The sequence below is a fragment of the Henckelia pumila genome, chromosome 4 (genome assembly GCF_033568475.1).
Source record: "Henckelia pumila isolate YLH828 chromosome 4, ASM3356847v2, whole genome shotgun sequence".
Classification (NCBI taxonomy): Eukaryota; Viridiplantae; Streptophyta; class Magnoliopsida; order Lamiales; family Gesneriaceae; genus Henckelia; species Henckelia pumila.
In genome coordinates this window covers 136,367,101-136,386,461 of record NC_133123.1, presented here as the reverse complement: position 1 = coordinate 136,386,461, position 19,361 = coordinate 136,367,101, and the positions used below count along the sequence as shown (strand labels likewise).

General features: G+C 42.4%; 1 protein-coding gene across 1 annotated transcript in view; it reads right to left on the bottom strand.

The window, feature by feature from the left end:
• Positions 1 to 19,080, bottom strand: part of LOC140861829 (heat shock cognate 70 kDa protein-like) — a 54,511-nt gene extending 35,431 nt beyond the window's left edge. Inside the window, exon 1 of the mRNA XM_073264833.1 lies at positions 18,905 to 19,080. Within this exon, the coding sequence (XP_073120934.1) occupies positions 18,905 to 19,080 (176 nt within the window). The remainder of the gene's footprint in view (positions 1 to 18,904) is intronic.
• Between the last annotated feature and the right edge of the window lie 281 nt (positions 19,081 to 19,361).

Genomic DNA, 19,361 nt, shown 5'->3' with positions numbered 1-19,361 from the left:
GACATGATGGTTTAAGTTTCCAGTATTTCTTGGGAAGCCGGTTGTGCTTCAGGGAGTGGGAAGATAACCAGTCTAGGGAACATTGTGAGCAGTTACGTTGGAGTATAGACTTGAGTCAACTGGATTATCTTAAAGCGAGATCCATGTTAGAATGTGTCAGCACAATGTTGGAAATAGTGTTTCCTGACTAGAGGTGTTGAGCACCGAGAACTTTTGGAACCATTAGGTGGTTAGTTTTGATTAGTGATTCGACGAATGCAGTAAACAGTCAGGTTATGACTTGATCTTTGTCAGTATAAGATTTCTTTGAGACGATAATCTCGATCAGGTGGGTATTGTATCTTTCGTGAACAGAGAGATCGGGGCCAGTTTGGAAGACGTATCAATGTTGTGATATGCGAGTGCTAGAGGAGTTTGATTGTCGACCAGTAGCGCAGAAAATTTCAGCTGGGAAGATGTTAATGCGGTTCAACATTAATTAAGCTTGCAAAGAATTCGACGGGAGTCTGAGTGTGTCGAAGGATATTTCGACCAGACTCTCGAGCAAGGGTTTCTTGTACGTTCTCGAGGTTTTACCCTAGATTTCGAGGACGAAATCTTTTAAGGGGTGAGAATGTAGTGACCCGTATCCAGAATCATCGATTAATGAGTATATAATCGTGTAATCATGTTTAGATTAAGTAAAACATGATTAAGGAAATTCCAAATGGGTTAACGGAGTCCATAAATGGATTCAAGACACTCGAAAATGGTCGGGTAGGTTCCGAGGGTTCGGATGGTTCGGAGGCTCCGAACCGGGTTAGGAGGCTCCAAAGTCAGGAACGGGGGATCCGAACCAGTTCGGAGGATCCGAAGTCGAGTTCAGACGGCCCGAACTCCGTCTACAAATAGGTGGCCGAGATTTCATTTTCAAGTGCACCTTTCCCTCTCTTCTCTCTGATTCCTAAGCCTTCTAACTCAGATCTAGGGAGTTCTAGGCTTATTGGGAATCCGGAAGTGGCATAGCGATCCAGGCGTCGAGGCGGAGCTGTGGCCTAGTTTTGAGGTAATTGTCATCAGCGGGCTGACGACGGACGCAGGTATAGCTATGGTCTCCTTAAATTATTTAGGAGTATGCAATAACTTAGTTAAGGCTTTTAGAGCTTAATAATGATGCATGGATATTTGCATTGTAGAGCTGATATAGGCTTGGAACCTAGAGTGGGACTGCTAGGAACTGCCTATAGTAAGGTACGCAAGTACAGACTGAGATAGCCAGCGGGTTTTGCATGCTTATATGTTGCATTTGTGTGTCATATTATTATGCAGCATGTGCATATCATATTGTGCATGTCCATCTTGTGAGATGAGCCATGTGGGCCGCTCAGCCCTGTCTGGACGATTTGATGTCTAGTGCTCAGTGACTGACGGGTCATGGGTGATTAGCATCTGGGGACACAGTCCACGTCCTGTAGGAATTAGCAGTGTACGCAGGGTTTTCTCCCCGGGTTGTACCACTCATGTCCTAGGTGCCATTACTGAGCAGTTATATACAGTTATCCCAGATATGGATACCATATCATTTGCATGCATCATATTTGTATGTATTACCCAGTGCTTTCGTATTGAGCTTAGAGCTCACGTCCAGTCTTTTCTGTGTACCTGGACACCCCAATCGACGGGGCAGGTGTAGGTGCAGGGTGGAGCACCAGGAGCTTGGAGTAGCCAGTGACCAGTGAAGACAGCAGGATTAGCTGTAGGTTTTGCCTTTAGGTTATTTATTCGATTTGGTTGTATAAATCGAATTTATTTAACCAGTTGTATTCTGCCGGTCTGTTTTTATTTAAGTCTTCGCAGCGATTTATTTAATGCATGTTTAATTATGCTCTTAACTCTGATTAGGTAGCGGATCCGGGTAGGGTCGCTACACAGAGCGTACTATTCGCACTTTAGAAGATATGCTTCATGCGTCGGTGATGGATTTTGGTCCAGCGTGGCATGACCATTTACCATTGGTGGAGTTCAACTAACAATAGTTTCCATCACAGCATTGGCATGGCACCATTTGAGGCTCTTTATGGACGCCGTTGTCGTACACCTTTGTTTTGGGACGAGGTTGGCGACGTCAGGTTGAGGGTCCTCAGATGATTCAGCAGATGATTGATGCAGTAGAGTTGATCCGACGCAGGGTTAAGGCAGCCCAGGATTGACAGTCTATCTACGTGAAACCCACCGCAGGCCACTTTATTTTGAGGTAGGACTGTCAATGACTCACATCTCTCCGAATGCAGTCACACGTAAAATCATGTATGTGCTAAGACGATAAAACATGCTAAAACATGATAAAACATATAACACATACTCATGCAACATACAAGAAAATATATCATTCCGGCTATCTCGGTCAGTACTTACGTACCTCTAACACTGCTGGTCAAACCTAGCTCTGCTGGTCTAGACTCCAAGCCTACTAGTCCAGTCTACTAGCTACTACAATGAAAATATCCATGCATCAACAATTAAGCTCTAAAAGCTTTAACTAAGCTATTGCATACTCTTAAATATTTTTAGGATGCCAAAGCTATACCTGCGTCCGTCGTTAGCCCTTTGCTGAAGATAGCCTCAAAATTAGGCCGTAGCTCTGCGACGACGTCTAGATCACTAAGCCACTTCCGGATTCCCCATAGGACGCCTAGTTCTCCCTAGTTATGAGTTAGAAGCGAAGGCTTAGGAATTGAGAGAGAAGAGAGGAAAGTGGTGCGAGAAAATGAATTCTCGGAACCTCTATTTATAGGCAACGTTCGGAGCCTCCGAACCCGGTTCGGACCGTCCGAACTCGATCGGAACCTACGTTCGCACCTTCGGAGCATCCGATAGCTCCAATATTACGTCAGCCAATGAACGTCACCTTGTTGATGTAAGCGATTACGTGTGACCCTTGGTACAGATCCGGAGCTTCCGATCTTGCCGACGGAGCGTCCGATCTCGTTCGGAGCCTCCGATCCTTGCTCGGAGCTTCCGATTCCACTTCGGAGCGTCCGAACTCCTCTTCGGATCGTCCGAACCGATCTTGATGAACCAATTCAACTTATTTGTGTGCTTTGATGAACTCCATTTCTGTAGGTACGTTATCCCAACAGGAAACTTACTTTAATCATGTTTTACTTAATCGTAGTCATGATCAACGTGATTAAATACTCATTAAATCAATAATTTAGAAATGCGGGTTAACTACATGCTTGCAAGGGAGTTACTGGAACTTGTAATCTCTTGCAACCGGTCAGGACATTTATGCTAGAGTGTGTCTAGTAGTGACCCAACCCGGATCCACTTACCTATCATCAGAAAAAATAGGTTATTATAGTAAAAAGCGCATGCAATAAAAGCTTAAAGCGTAAAGAGCCGGATAATTAAAATGACAACAAATCCAATCGGCAGAAATAACGACCGACGCTATCACAATTGTATAAGTACTGTTATACAACCAAATCGAAGGTTCAGGGTAAATAAATCCCCTATCCTCAACAACCTCGCACTCTCCAAAGCTCAATCCATGCTGAGAGCCGCCTGGACCGTCCAGCGTAGCTCATAAAACTGTCTCCCATCACAAGGTACCACCAATACCCAAACACAGGGGTGTGAGCTAGAATGCTCCATACGAAGCAATGATAATAAATACTAAATATGCGCATAAAGATGATTTAAAACTTGAGTGAAAACACTTGCTCATGGCGCCGAGGAATATATAGTACTGGCTAGAGGAGCATACTCCGTGGGGTACTCGTATACTCCATATCAGGGCTGAGCCAACCCCATCCTGACCCGAATACCAAAACTAGGATACAAGTCCCATATGGAAAACCTGTCATACCTGACTCGTGTCCAAAAGAGAGATCATTGTTCCCTCATGGAGACTGTCAATGACTCACATCTCTGCGGATCTGCAGTTCACATGTAAAATCGTGTATGTGCTAAGATGGTAAAACATGCTAAAACACGATAAGAGCATATAGCAAATACTCATGCAAACATATATGCAAATAATATCATGCCGGCAATCTCGGTCAGTACTTACGTATCTCTAACACTGCTGGTCCCAACCTAGCTCCACTGACCTAGACTCCAAGCCTACCAGTCCAGTCTACTGCGCTTTTACTACAATGCAAATATCCATGCATCAACAATAAAGCTCTAAAAGCCTTAAACTAAGCTATTGCATACTCCAAAATAATTTTTAGAGATGCCAAAGCTATAAACTGCGTCCGTTCGTTAGCCCTTTTCTGTCATTAGCCTCAAAACTAGGCCGTAGCTCTGCGACGACGTTCCTAGATCACCTAAGCCACTTCCCGGATTCCCCGTAGGACGCCTAGATCTCCCTAAGATCTGAGTTAGAAGGCTTAAGGAATCAGAGAGTAAGAGGGGGAATTGGTGCGAGAAAATGAATTCTCGGACCCTCCATTTATAGGCAACGTTACGGAGGCCTCCCGAACCTGGTTTCGGATCCTCCGATCACATTACTTTTCGGATCGTACCGAAACATGAATCGGAACCAGTCGATATTTACTTCCGGGTCCTCCGTAAAGTCCCATCATTGTTTTCATCCATGACGTCACCTTGCTGACATAATTGATTAAGTAAGCCTAAACCCTGTTTCGGGTCCTCCGATCCCACCAACGGAAGCCTACCGATCCTATCGGAATCCTCCGAACTCCAGTTCGGAACGTCTGAACCTCCCGAGCCATGCCCACTATTTTCGAGTATTCTGGGATCTAATTTTCGGGCTCCAGTTAATCTATTTGGGAATTTACTTAATCATGTTTTACTTTATCTAAACATGATCACGTGAAGTAATTACTCATTAAATACACTAATTAGAACAGCGGGTTACTACTGTAATAACCCATATCCAGAATTTGCGATTAATGAGTTATATTAATCGTGTAATCATGTTTAGATTAAGTAAAACATCGAATGATTAAAAAATTCCAAATGGGTTTAACGGAGTCAAGAAATGGATTTAGGACCATCTCAAAATAGCCCTGGAAGGTTTCCTTAAAGGCCCGGAGGGTTCGGAAGCTCCGAACCAAGTCAGGAGGCTCCGAACATGGATCGGAGGATCCAAACTCAGGATCGGAGTCTCCGAAGTAGATCGCGAAGCTCCGTCGGTAAGACCAGGGCAACACGGTCATCGCTTACATCAGCAATGGTGACGTCCATGGCTGACGAAATAATGGGGCGACGATCGGACGCTCCGAAGATGGGATCGGAGGTTCAGATCATGTTCGGAAAGTTTCAGAACTGGTTTTGGAGGCTCCAAACATCGTCTATAAAATAGGGGACCGAGATTTCATTTCAAAGTGCATCTTTCCCCCTCTCTACTCTCTGATTCCTAAGCCTTCTAACTCAAATCTAGGGAGTTCTAGGCATCCCTAATTGGGATATCCAGAAGTGGCATAGCGATCCAGGCATCGTAGCGGAGCCGTGGCCAAGTTTTGAGGCAATTGTCATCAGCGGAAGCTGACAACGGGACGCAGGTTTATAGCTATATGATCTCCTTAAATTATTTAGGAGTATGCAATAGCTTAGTTAAGGATTTTAGAGCTTACATTATTAATGCATGGGTATTTGCATTGTAAGATAGATAGCGAGTGGGATAGACCGATGTCTTCTTCGCTTACTTGTATTAGTTAATGCTATGATTTATTACCATGCTTGATCTTAACATGGTATAAAATGCTAGCATGTTTTACTTTCAAGCTATTTTATTACATGATGTTGTATTTATTATATTTGAAAGTATGATTTGATACTGATTAAAGATGCATACCCTTATTGCACTATCTGACATGATACAAGCATGTGATCCTTTGTTTACGACATGCTACCTGATTATCTTGAGTCGATTGGAAGCATGTGCTATCTAAATACCTTGATTATTTTATTTACAATTGAGTGAATCAAAAACCGAGTCTTGATCAGAAGGTAAGATGATCAGAGGAGGACTAAAATAGATTTGATGATTCTAGATATCCTAACCCTTTTGATAATCAGATCATGTCTCGACAGACCAGGCCGATCTCCTCTCAGACCACAAGGTTCCCTACTCCTAGGACAGAGCAGACAGTGGCATCCTCTGCCTGAATCAAACAGTTGGTACCTTTTCGCACAGGTGTCTCAAGTTACTGCAATTCCGAGTAATGAACAGGGAAGTACCTCTCGAGATATGATGGATATGTCTAGTACACCAATGGAAACGTTGTTGAAAAGATTTCAATCTTACAAGCCGCCAACCTTAAATATGGTACTGAGGGAATGCAGTCGAATGTTTGAAGGATGGTGCTTGATGATAATGGAGATGTTGTTTGATTCACTCGACTTAATGGTGATGAGCGGAGAGTGGCCATACTGATTGGGCACCAAATTTGCATTGAGGTTGCGAAGACGATGGGTGGTTTACGACTAAAGAAGGCTCTGGAGCGTTAGAGGAACAGTACTCACCTGGACAGTCTTCAAAACTGAATTCTATCAACGATTCTTTCCAGTGTCTTACTGCAAGATAAGGGTGCTGGAGTTTGCTAATTTGAAACATGGAAATTTGAATATTGAAGACTATGTTGCAAAATTTCTCTACATTGCTACGTTTTGCTCCACACGTTACGTACAAGTGATGAGGCTATGGCCTGATCAGTTCATTAGTGGAACTGAATCCAGAGGTATTTACTTTGGTGAACACTAAGGCGACCAATACATTTGCTGATTGCCTTGAACAGTTGCCAAAGGAGCAGAAGATGGTTTGTTTGATACAACAGCGAGGAGCTTTCGTATTCTGTTCAATCCTCGAGACAAGCCACAATCTTCAGCTTCTCAAGCTCACAACAAACCCTTATTCCTCCGTTTGAATGTTAGGTGGCAAGAGTAGCAGTGGCAAGGAAGAAATTTTGGAAAAAGCTCGAGGAATAGCAAGTTTAAGAGTTCTGGGCAGCATGCTTCTTCGAGTATGTTTGATGTGGGTCAAAACCGTAAGTCTGGTATGGCTTGTAACAGTTGTGGTGGATAGTCATCCGACTGATCAGGTGCCGAGGCGCGTAACTGTTGTGGTGGAAGCCATATATGCGATTCAGCCAGGACATTTTGCAAGAGTGTGTCCTCAGAGAGGTTCCGGACAGTTCACGAAGGTACAGAGTCATCCACGATCAGTGGCATCAACCTGGGAGGCAAAGCCTCATCTGCTCCATTCCTTCACCAAACCACCCACACCCACAGCAAATCAACCAAGGCCCAGGAGGGAGATTAAGAGTCAGACATGGTAGCCCAGCACTTCCGAGACAACAGGCTCATGTCTTTGCACTCACAGAGGAACCAGGCACAGGGAGCACCCAGATGATGTTATTGGCAGGTAACTGTTCTCTTTATGGTTATCCTGCTTATGTATTTGATAGATACAGGTGCATCCATACATTTATACTCTGAACGGTTTGTGTCATTACATGCTTTGCATGCTGAATCTTTACATGTTGTTGGATCTGTCTCTTCTCCTTTGGGTGTGAGAGGTCTGATAGTCAATCTCAGGACAGTTAAGAAATTGTTTATTACAGTATGATGGTAATGAAATAGAGATAGATTGTATTGTTCTTGGTTTGTCTGATTTTGAATGGAATTATCGGAATTGTTATGCTAACCAAGTACAGAGCTTACCGTATTGTCTGTTTCAGAAAAGTGGTGAGGTTCAGACCTGAGATTGGTGTGCTGGAGAGATGGAAGTTTTTATGGTAAGAGTTTCTTGTGGTAAGATTCTCTGATTTCTGTATTATCTATGACCCGACTTTTGCCAGGAAAGGAGCGGAGGGATTTATTGTTTATTGCAGTTGATGTTCTTAAAAGCTAGCCCGAACCTGGCTGATTTTTTCCAGTGGTTAGTGAATTTGCGGACGTTTTTCCTGGATGAGATTCCAGGACTACCTCCGTACCGTGAAATTGATTTCAAACATAGAACTGATGCCAGGTTATTCTGCAACGATTTCGAAAGAAAAAAATAAACACCTTTATCGAAATGGCACCAGTTGAACTGAAATGAGTTTGAAGGATCAGTTGGAAAGATTTACTGGCCATGGGATACATTCGACCCAGTGTTTCTCCTTGGGGAGCTCCAGTACTGTTTTTCAGAAAGCAAAGGACGGTTCAATGAAGATTGTGTATCGCACTACTGGCAACTTGAACAAGGCAACGGTAAAGAACAAATACACTTTGCCTCGTATTGATGATTTATTTGACCAGTTGGCAGGGATCCTTCTGTGTATTCCAAGATTGATCTGAGGATCTGGATGATCATCAGCTGAGAGTCTCAGGGATTCTGATATTCCGAAAAAACCTACGTTCAAGAAACCAGGTTATGGGCCACTATGAGTTTATAGTTTTTATGCCATTTGGGTCTTTACAAATGCTCCCAGCTTTGTTTATGGCTTTGATGAACCTTGTGTGGTTGTTCTGAAATATCTCGATGACTTCGTTCATAACTTTTTATTGATGGTTATTTTTGGTTATATTCAGAAAGAATTTGATTGAATCATTCTGAGCATTTTAGAGAACTGTGTTAAAGACTTTAAGAGCTGAGGAAATTGTATGCTAAAACTGTCGGAAATGTGAGTTTTGGTCTGTGAAACAGGTTGTTTTTTCTTGGGACATATTATATCCAGAAATGGTATAGCTGTTGATCCAAGTAAAGTCGACGGACAGTGGTGATCCTGTTGGTCGAGAACAACATCTGTTCCTGAGATACGTAGTTTCATGGGTCTGGCTGGGTATTATCGTCGATTCATTAAAGATTTTTCCGGTATTGCGAAACCGATTACTCAGTTGACTCAGAAAAATGCTCCATTCATCTGGTCTGAAACTTGTGAATCCAGTTTTATTGAGTTGAAGAAACAACTGACCAGTGCACCAGCCTTGACGATTCCTTCAGGTACTGGTGGTTTTACTGTTTATTGTGATGCATCTCATCGAGGTTTGGGATGTGTATTGATGCAGCGAGGGACCATGTGATTGCTTATGCCTACACAATAGTTGAAGTCCGCACTCACGAGAACCAGATATCCGATTCATGACCTTGATATTGGCTGCCATTGTATTTGGCTTTGAAGATTTGGCGATATTATCTGTAACCGGGGCGAACAGTTTGAAATTCTATTCTGAAATCACAAAGAGTCTGAAATATTTGTTTTTCATGAGTCAGAAATTGAATATGAGGACAACGGAAGATGGCTTGTTTTTGCTGAAAGACTTTGATTGTGAGATTAAAGTACTATTCCGGGAAGAATCGGAAATGCAGCAGCTGATGCATTGAGTCGAAAGAGTATGTTCCTTGTCCCCTTATCGACGATTGGTGTTATCAAATTTGATAGAAAACTGTTTGTCTTTCTGGATTGGTATTTGATACGAATTATCAGGCCTCTGCAACTTTATCATAATTTCATGTTGAACCAGATGTTACTTTTGAGGAATCAGAGAAGCTCAGAAGAAACTTGATCAGATTGATGCTAGAATTCAATTGTGAAAGTTCCCGGTCAGGTGCATGTGTCTGAATATCAGGTTCGAGATGATCTTCTTTATGTTCATAATCGCCTTGTAGTGACCTAATATTTCTGATGTGAGACCAACAAACTACATGACAGAGGCGGCATTGTAGTCGATTATAAGCATTCATCCTGGAGGGAGGAAGATGTACAATGATCTGAAGACTCGATTATTGGTGGACTGGGGGGGGGGGGAAATCAATGAAGTCTGATAGTTCTGATTTTTGTGTACTCGATGTCTTAATTGCCAACAGGTGAAAGGCTATGAAAGGAAGAAACTGCCTGGTTTGTTTACAGAGTTTATCAGTTCCAGAATGGAAATGGGATCATATTTCCATGGACTTCGTGACGAAGTTACCTCGATCTTCTAGAGGTTGCGATGTTATTTGGGTGATTATCGACAGATTAACGAAGGTCAGCGTTGTTTTATTCCTTATTCGTATTTTGATCCTTATAGACACGATCAGATGGCAGAGATTTATGTCGAGAAGTTGTCAGATTACATGGAGTGCCGAAGTCTATTGTATCAGGATCGTGATCCTCGATTAACATTCCATCATTTTTGGTACAGTTTACAGGAGTGCTTTAGGTACTCAGCTACATTTGAGCAACAAGCTCCTCCATCATCCACAAGACAGGACGGATAGTCTTGAGCGTACCAATTCAGACATATGGAAGACATTTTGAGAGCTGTAGTGCTGGATTTTTGGCACTTAGTTGGCCCCAAAGAATCACTACCACTTTGTGAATTCTCGTACAACAACAGCTATCAATCGAGTATTTGAGGATGGCTCCATTTGAAGACTCTGTATGGTAGAAGATTTAATGTTCGATCACCTCTTTTTCTGGGATGATATTTTGAAGTACTTGAGGTTGGGACCTGACATGATTCGAGATATGACTGATACAGGTGGAAGCTTATTCAGAAAAGAATGAAGACAGCTCAGGACAGACAAGCGAAGTTATGCCAATTATTCGACCGTTCGACCTTTGTCTTTTTGAACAGGGGGGGGATGATCGTTTGTATTTCTGAAGATTTCTCCGTTCAGAGGCACCGTACGATTTGGCAAGCGAGGGAAGTTGTCTCCATGCTACATTGGTCCGTATGAAATTCTGGAAAAAATAGGCAATCTTGCCTATCGACTAGCTCTTCACTCCGGCTTTATCTGGAATACATGATGTCTTTTATGTATCGATGCTTCGAAAATATCTTGCTGATGAATCTCATGTGCTTCAATCTGATGAGGCTGAACTCGACGAGGACTTTGAATTATTTCGAAAAGCCAATTCAGATTCTTGATTGTAAGGAGAAGCAACTTCGAACGAAGACTATTCCGCTTGTGAAAGTTCAGTGGAGTCGTCATGGTATTGAAGAAGCTACTTGGGAGACAGAATCAGATATGCGACAACGATTTCCAGAGATGTTTCAATGATGTGAGTCTCCTTTAGTCTTTCTGTTCTTTCTATTATATGATCTGTTGATACTACTTGAGATTTCGAGGTCGAAAATCGTGTCTTAGTGGGGGAGAATTGTAACGCCCGGAATTATTTAATTTTAATCCGAGAATAATTAATTTGGGAATATTTGGAGTTTTGATTTAAATTCTAATATTCCTTAAATTGATTAGGATTGAAATTGAATGAAATAGGAAGTTGAGGACCAAATTGCAATTTTTGAATAGTTGAGGGGCTAAAGTGCAATTATTAATGAATTTATCAGAATTGTAAAGGAATACTCAGCATGTACACGTGTGACACAACACACATTCCATCAGATTTTTCAGAGGCAAGAATCGAGAGCAAGAACCAAAGAAATCCCAAAATTTCTTCATCATCTTTCCAATTGACATATCTTGAGTTCTGATTATCCGATTTTGATTCCAAAAGATGTTCTGGAATCCTTGCAACGAGACCTTCAAATTGATGTAAGTTTTCTCTTAGTTCATCAGGGTTTGAGAATTCGAAAATTGGTAGTTATCAGATTTGTGTTGTGAGTTGAGGTTGATGAGCTTCTAAACTTGTTTTATTGAAGTTGGGTTGAGGAATGATTGTTGTATCATGTTCTTATGATTTCCCAGCTATGATTCGATTTATATACCTGCTGATATGTTGAGGATTATGTTGGTTTTGAAGCTTATACAACTGATATTGTTATAGTTGCGTTCGGGATTGCCGAGTTTATACCGATATGCCGACGAACTTTTGATTTGAAGTGTTTTGCTATCTTATGTTTGGGCTGATATTGAGATGAGCTTAAGCTGATGTTCTTTGGCAATTATGTTGTTGTTTCAGCTTATAAACAGGACACATCGAGCTTGAGAACATCGCCTCCAAAATCGATAGAAGAAAGAACGAGGTTGGTAGCATTTTGCCTTGAAGTTTGGGTTGAAACTTGAGCAGATTTTGAGATAGGCTTATGGTTGATCTTGTACAGATTTTGACAAGTTAGAAGACACCATACACATCACATTTGAAAGGTAAAAGTGGATTACTACTTGAATGAGATTATAACTCGAGATGGTTTGTATCGAGTTCCCTAAATCACATACTTATTTGCTTAATTGCTTTCTATGCTCTTCTATGATTTATTTAATGAGTATTAGATGTTAATGAATGCTCTTGTGATGATATATATTGCATTCATCTTGAAAGACTTATTCTTTGATTTTGAAATGAACGGAAACGTTCGAATAGACGATTTGAGGGATTATATATGTATGGCCTGAGTGGTTGACGTAGCCTAGCGTCTGAAATGCATATGTAGTGGCTTCAAAGTCTAGAGAAGTAAGATAAGTAGCCCCACCTCGATTGGGAGAGTCGTTGGTTAGCTATGATATCTTTTTCTCGGGATCCCAACCGACGAGATAAGAGATGAACCTTGTTTTAAAACATGCATTGTCTTTATTTATATCATGAGCTTGATATATGTTTTATATGCATGTTTAGTTGCTTTTACTGGGAAATGTATTTCTCATCGGAGTTATCCGGCTATTGTTGTGTTGTATGTGTCATGGCATGTGTGCATCACAACAGATGGGGCAGGAGTTGGTCTGAGATGACATTGATAGCTCGGGAGAGAGATGTAGCAAGTGTGGTCTCGGGTTTATAAGATAAAGAATTGTATAGTGATAGCATCAAACATAGCAAGAACTTAAGACTTGAAGTTGTTTATGCTATGTTGAATAGCTTGTAGTTTCTTTTATCCCTTAAGCTATTCATTTGATGTAATACATGTATGATTTGATGATAGGAACTTGGTATATGAAAGTATGCATGTTCTCAGAATTTATAATATGTTTAGACTCGAATTTTGTTGGTTGATTCATGCCATTGTTCCAAGCTTGACAGCAGAAAATGTCTTCTGGTGTTTTCTGGAAATGGTGCCCACTCGATCGGGTGAAGTTCTCCTGTAGTAGCCCGTACCCTAATTGAGTAATTAAAGGATTAATGCTAATTAATTGAATTGGGTATTGGACGGATCGGAAGCTCCGAAGGCACGATCGGAAGCTCCGAACAGGATCGGAAGCTCCGATGAGCGATCGGAGGCACCGATGTTATTATGTCAGGCATGACGTGTGGTTGGATCGGAAGCTCCGATCAGGACCGGAAGCTCCGATCACCCCTATCCGGAGTCATCAAGTGGATATTTTGACACGTGGCAGATCAGGATCTTCGGAAGCTCCGATGACAGGATCGGACGTTCCGATCGAGGTTCGGATGTTCCGATCATTGTCTATAAATAGAAGGCCGAGACTTCACTTTCATTTGCCAATTCCGAGTTCTCCTTTCCTTTCTAGTCCTTTTGGAGCTGTTCTGGTTTTCTTAGGCTTGGTCCGGAGGTCGGAGAGGCGTTCGGTAGTCGTAGCGGAGTTGTGCCCAAGTTCTGGAGGCATCGACATCAAAGGGCTAACGACGGACGAAGGTATAGCTTTTGCTTCCTATAAATATTTAGGAGTATGCAATAGCTTAGTTAAGGCTTTTAGAGCACTTTAATGATAGTAGTATCATTTGGCAGTGTAGAGCAGACTATAGGCGTGGACCTAGAGTTGGTAGAGCTTGCACTGTATTGAGGTACGAAAGTACTGTTCGAGATATCCTGACTGAGTATGCATGTATTATGTGACTGCATGATTTATATGCCATGATATTATGCTGCATTCATTTGCATCTTGCTGTATCTCCTTCGAGATGTCTGTTAGTAGGGTTGTACCCTATCCTGTTAGTGGATGAACTTCCATCGATTTGGGTCCGGCGTTTCCACGGTTATCTCGGTATGGGAGCCACCTCCTGAAGCGACGGCACAGCGTGCTACATACCAGGGCCCGGTCTGTCTCTGTTATCTGATCCTTGACCTCGAGTCTATAGGGAGTTCACTTTGCATGCATGTATACTCATACTCTCGCACTGAGCGTTTTATGCTCACGTCTCGTACTCTGTATTTTCTGGACACCCTATTCCATGGGGCAGGTTTGCGGTTGGACGAGGAGGGTGGATCCAGGAGGGGCTAGTCAGTGGTTGGCCAGCTGGAGCTTCGTCTAGGTTTTATTACTGTTGTTTGGGTTTATACAGCTATTCGATTTGGTTGTATATTATTGGATACTTACAGATTCCTTTACTTGGGATTGTATAATGTTATTGGTTTCCGCAGTTTTATTCTGATATCTGTTTAATTAAGTTAATTGCATGCATAAGTTCTGTTTAGTAGGTGATCCGGGTAAGGGTCACTACATCTCCGATCGAGCGAGTCCCTTAAATTGAAGGCAGAAAATCGAGCATTTTAAGCTCGCTCGATCGGTAGGTTTTGACCGATCGAGCGAGACCAAAAATGTGCAGACCCGAGAGCATGATTTAATTGCTCGCTCGATCGGCTGACTTTGCCAGATCGAGCGAGGCTCTGAATTTTTTTAAAAAAAATTTCTGCTCTTTATTTATTATTCTTTAATTGTTTGATTAAATGTTTAATTAATCATTAGCTGCCCTAAAACGAGATTAACAACCCGAGGTCCCCACAATATCTATACTCGTCTAAAAGCTGTTGTTGTAAGAAAACTCAACGAGAGACAATGAATCTTGACAAGTAGTGCCAAAGTCAAGCACCACTGCTCGTAACATATCCTCCAGAGTCTGAATCGTCCGCTCAGACTGATCGTCGGTCTGAGGATGATAAGCTGAACTCAAGTGCAAACGAGTACCAAGAGCTTCCTATAGACTATGCCAGAATTGAGAAGTAAACCAAGGATCTCGGTCTGAAACAATCGATCTCGGCACACCGTGCAATCTGACAATCTCTTTAGCATACAACTCGGCCATCTGATCATGGCGGTACGTCATCCAATAAGGAATGAAGCAAGCAAACTTCGTCAACCTATCAATCACTACCCAAATTGCATCGCATCCTCGAACCGATCGGGGTAGTTTCGTGACAAAATTCATCGAAATGTGATCCCACTTCCATTCTGGAATAGGCAGACTGTGCAGAAGCCCACCTGGTCTCTTTCTCTCGGCTTTAACCTGCTGACAGTTCAAACAATGGGATACAAACCTCACCACATCCTTCTTTAACTTCTTCCACCAGAACTGACTCTTCAAGTCGTTATACATCTTTCGGCCTCCGGGATGAACACTGAACCGACTACAATGTGCCTGTAAGGCTCTGAAATTAATTATTTCATGATTAGCATAATTGAATATTAATCATTTTGGAATTAGTGGAAATTATTTTGAGGTAGGACTGAATCGATTTAATTGGGAGTTCAGGGAACAAAGTGCAAAATGAGATTTTTATTATTATTATCCTTGCAAGTGGACTCCCCATCACATCACTTCACTTCCCTCTCCTCCCTCTCCATTTTCATACGTACTGAAGCGGAAGCCATGACCAATTTCTTCAAGCTTTTGCTCCGTCCGATTCGCACGATCCGACCGTTAGATTTCAGATTCGAGTTGAGATTCACGATCACTGCAACGAAGGCTTCATTTGGACGTAAGTTTTGCTACGATCCACGAACTTTGATTTTTGTTGGGTAGTCAGAATTTGATAATTTTCGGGTATATTGTGCTTGAGCTAGCATAGACCGTGTATTCGAAGTCGGTTCGGAAAAAGGTCGAAGTTTGGATTTTATATGAATTTTTAGGCTTAAATTCGAAAATGGGTCTTTGGATTTTGTTGGATTTTGTTGTGTTTTGATGGATTGGAAGATGATATGAGTTGTTTGGAATGGTTTGATGATGTTTAGGATTTTTGGTTTGACCGTTTATAGCCGTTATGCCGTCGAAATCGAGTTTTGGATTATTGGTTGTTTGTTTCGGTTTGATTTCCGGAATTGTTTGAGTTGATGAATTGACATCGAATCTGTATAATCTTCATTTTCAGATTTGGGTTGAGGTTTGGATTTGGATCGAACTTGGGAGTTGAATCGATTCAGAATTGAAGAACGGTATAGTATTGAACTTCTTGAGATGGCTCGACTGGTTTTGATTTGATATTGATTGAGTTTCTTTGCTTCAATTGTTTTGATTCGATTGATTATTTATTTGAGTTCGTTGTTATTTTCAGATTGAATCCTCGACGAACTTGAAAGGTAAAAAGACGACGATTGAATGAACGGGACGATTAACTCGAATTTGAATTAATTCGAGTGCCCGAAAGAAATCACATACTCGTATGCTTTTCGAATTATTTGATTTTAAATGGAATTAGTTTAGTTTCATTTGCATACATCTTGAGCCAAAGATTCGATTCGTTTTGAATTTAGACGATTTAGGGAGCTATATTGAAGTGACTTTGGATTTCGAGTTTTTCCAATTGCTAGAATGCTTCTTATAGTTGCTCTGAAGTCTAGGGGTCTGAGTTGAGCGACATCCACCCCGAATGGGTGTGTCGGTGAGTTGTTCGTGAAAACTTGGCCCTGGGATCCCAACCGAGTACCGATTGATATTCGATTATCCGATTAGATAATCCCGAGTTTTGAAGTCATGCATTGCATTTTAATGCATTTCGAGTTGATAGCTGATATGCCTTTTTGAATTAATTGGCTCGTTGTTTTATATAACATGAATTGTTATATTATTTGAAATTGCTTTATTTGTCTCTTTTACTGGGAATTATATTCTCACCGGATTATCCGGCTGTCGTTTTGTTTGTATGTGTACTTGACGGCAGGTGGGGTAGGATCGTGTCAGAAGATACATGACTAGATCGAGTTGGAAGTGATAGAGTGAGACACCGTCTAGAAGTTTGTTCTTTTAGCAATCTTGCATTATAGGGTTGATGAAATTTCATGTCTTGATTTATGTATAGGAAACTCGAATTTATTTGATTTGTCGAATGACCTTATCGTCAAACTTCTTATTGTATTTTTTTTTTTGGGCAGAACTTAAAATATTTTATGTCCCAAATTTTGATATTTATGCATTCTTGAGTTTAGAATAGATCGAAATTGATCTTGGTTGATTTTTTCCAGCATTTCCAGGTTTCTGTTCGTTTGGCCTGCGCGCGAGCGAGGCTGGACCTCGCGCGCGCGCGGCTATCCTGGAGGGGCTCTGATAGTTTTGCCCGCGTGCACGCGAGTACTCCCCTCGCGCGGGCGCGAGCAATTCCGCGAGCCTCTGGACCTTTTGCCTGCGCGCGCGTGAGGAGAAAGCTCGCGCGGGCGCGAGGCAATCCTTTAAAAAAATTGATTCGATTTTTCTGCGGCTCTTCGTGATTGATTGTGTTTAATTATTCGAGATTAGATGATTAGTAACGGGGTCTCACATTAATTCAATGCCAATACTGCTGCAACTGCTGCTGCAACTCTCGCATCTCAGATGGAGCTAATCGGTACGGTGCTCGGGAAATCGGCGCTGTCCCTGGCAACAAGTCAATGCCAAACTCTATCTCTCGCATAGGTGGTAACCCTGGAATCTCGTCGGGAAACACATCCGGGAACTTACTGACTACTGGTATCTCCTCCATGTCCGGACCCTCTAAGGATGCATCAATCGCATAGATCAGGTAGCCTTCCCCGCCAGACTCTGAAGCACGTCGGGCTTTCAGAGCAGAAACCACTGGCATCGGGGGTCGCACTTCCTCACCATAGAAATACCAAGCATCCTCAGCCTCGGGGCGAAACTGGAAAAATCTCTGGTAGCAATCCACTACCGCTCGATACGAAGTCAAAAGATCAATTCCGATGATACCATCAAAGTCATCCATCGCTAAAACCATCAGGTTAGCGCTCAATAGATGTCCCTCAAATCCCAAAATACAACCCAAAACAAGACGCTTAGCTAAGACTTCTTGACCCATCGGAGTCGAAACCGCTAACAAGACGTCTAAGGAAACAAAAGGTAATTTATGCCTCTTAACAAACCGAGCTGATATGAATGAATGCGAAGCACCGGTATCGATCAAAAGATAATCAAGAAAACCGCACAAACTAAAAGTACCTGCAATCATGTTCTCACTGTCTGTCTGAGCCTGCTCCTGGTTCAGCGCAAACACCTGCCCCTGAGCACGCGGGCGCGATGACTGTCCTCTCGAAGAAGACTGAGAATGATGTCGCTGCGATGGCTGCGACTGCTGACGCTGCTGCGGCGAAGGCTGCTGCTGATACCGCGGTGGCTGATAGATAGTGGTCTGAGAACCACCAACACTCCCCGAACCACTCACTGTACCGGCCAAAGTGGGACAATCTCTCTTCATGTGACCCTCCTGGCTGCACTAAAAACAAACACCAGTGATATGAGGACACGGTCCTGAGTGATGCTTCCGTTTGCACTGACGACAACGTCGTGAATCACCAAAACGATGAACACCGCCAGATCCGGAAGAACAAGAAGAAGAAGTACCACCCTGTCTCTTAAAAGACTGGGCCCTTGGACCCAAAGAGCTAGATGGTCTGGATGCAGAAGATCCGAAAGTCCTGTTCCTCTGCAGACTGTCCTCTGCCTGGTGACAATTGTTCACCAAATTCTCGAAGTTCCTCTCTTTGCCCATGGCAACCAACTGATGAATGTCAGGGTTAAGGCCCTGAAGAAATAGATCGTGCATTGTCTCTGAGCTACTCGCAATATGGGGACTGAAAGAAAGAAGCTCAAAGAATTTCTACTGGTACTCATCAATGGTCATAGTACCCTGTCGCAAACTCAGCAACTCGCTCGCCTTCGTCTAACGCAAAGCTGGAGGAAAGTAATGCTTCTCGAAGGAAGACTTAAACTCAGCCCAAGTAGCGGTACCCCTGGCGGCAATAAACGGAGTAGAAGTAGCTCTCCACCACCTCTTTGCATTTCCCTCTAGAACAAAAGCTAAAGTCTCCATCTTCTGGACTTCAGTACACTGATACTCCCGAAAACAACTCTCCATACGCTCCAACCAGTCCTCAGCAACTGCAGGAGCCTCGCCACCCACCAATGGCTTAGGAGCCATCTGAAGAAACAGGTTCGTACTAAAACGCCTATGATCCTCATGATGATGTCTATGGTGATGTCTCCTTGGTGGATCACCCCAACAACCATCGCTAGCCTGACTCTCGTAATCATCATCTGCCATCTGTCAATAACAACAGACAACTCTTAAAATCCGTTTTACTAATTCCCAGTTGCAATGCGCTCTGATACCAATGAATGTAGCGACCCTATCCGGATCTACTACCTAATCAGAGTGATTAGCGCAAGCAACAATAATTAAAGCGTTAAATAACGAATAATTCCAAAGTACAACAAATCCAATCGGCAGAATACAACCGACGATAGAAACAGTGTATAATTATTTATACAACCAAATCGAAATTAGGGTATCGGAATCCCTAACAAACTACCTCTGCATGGTAG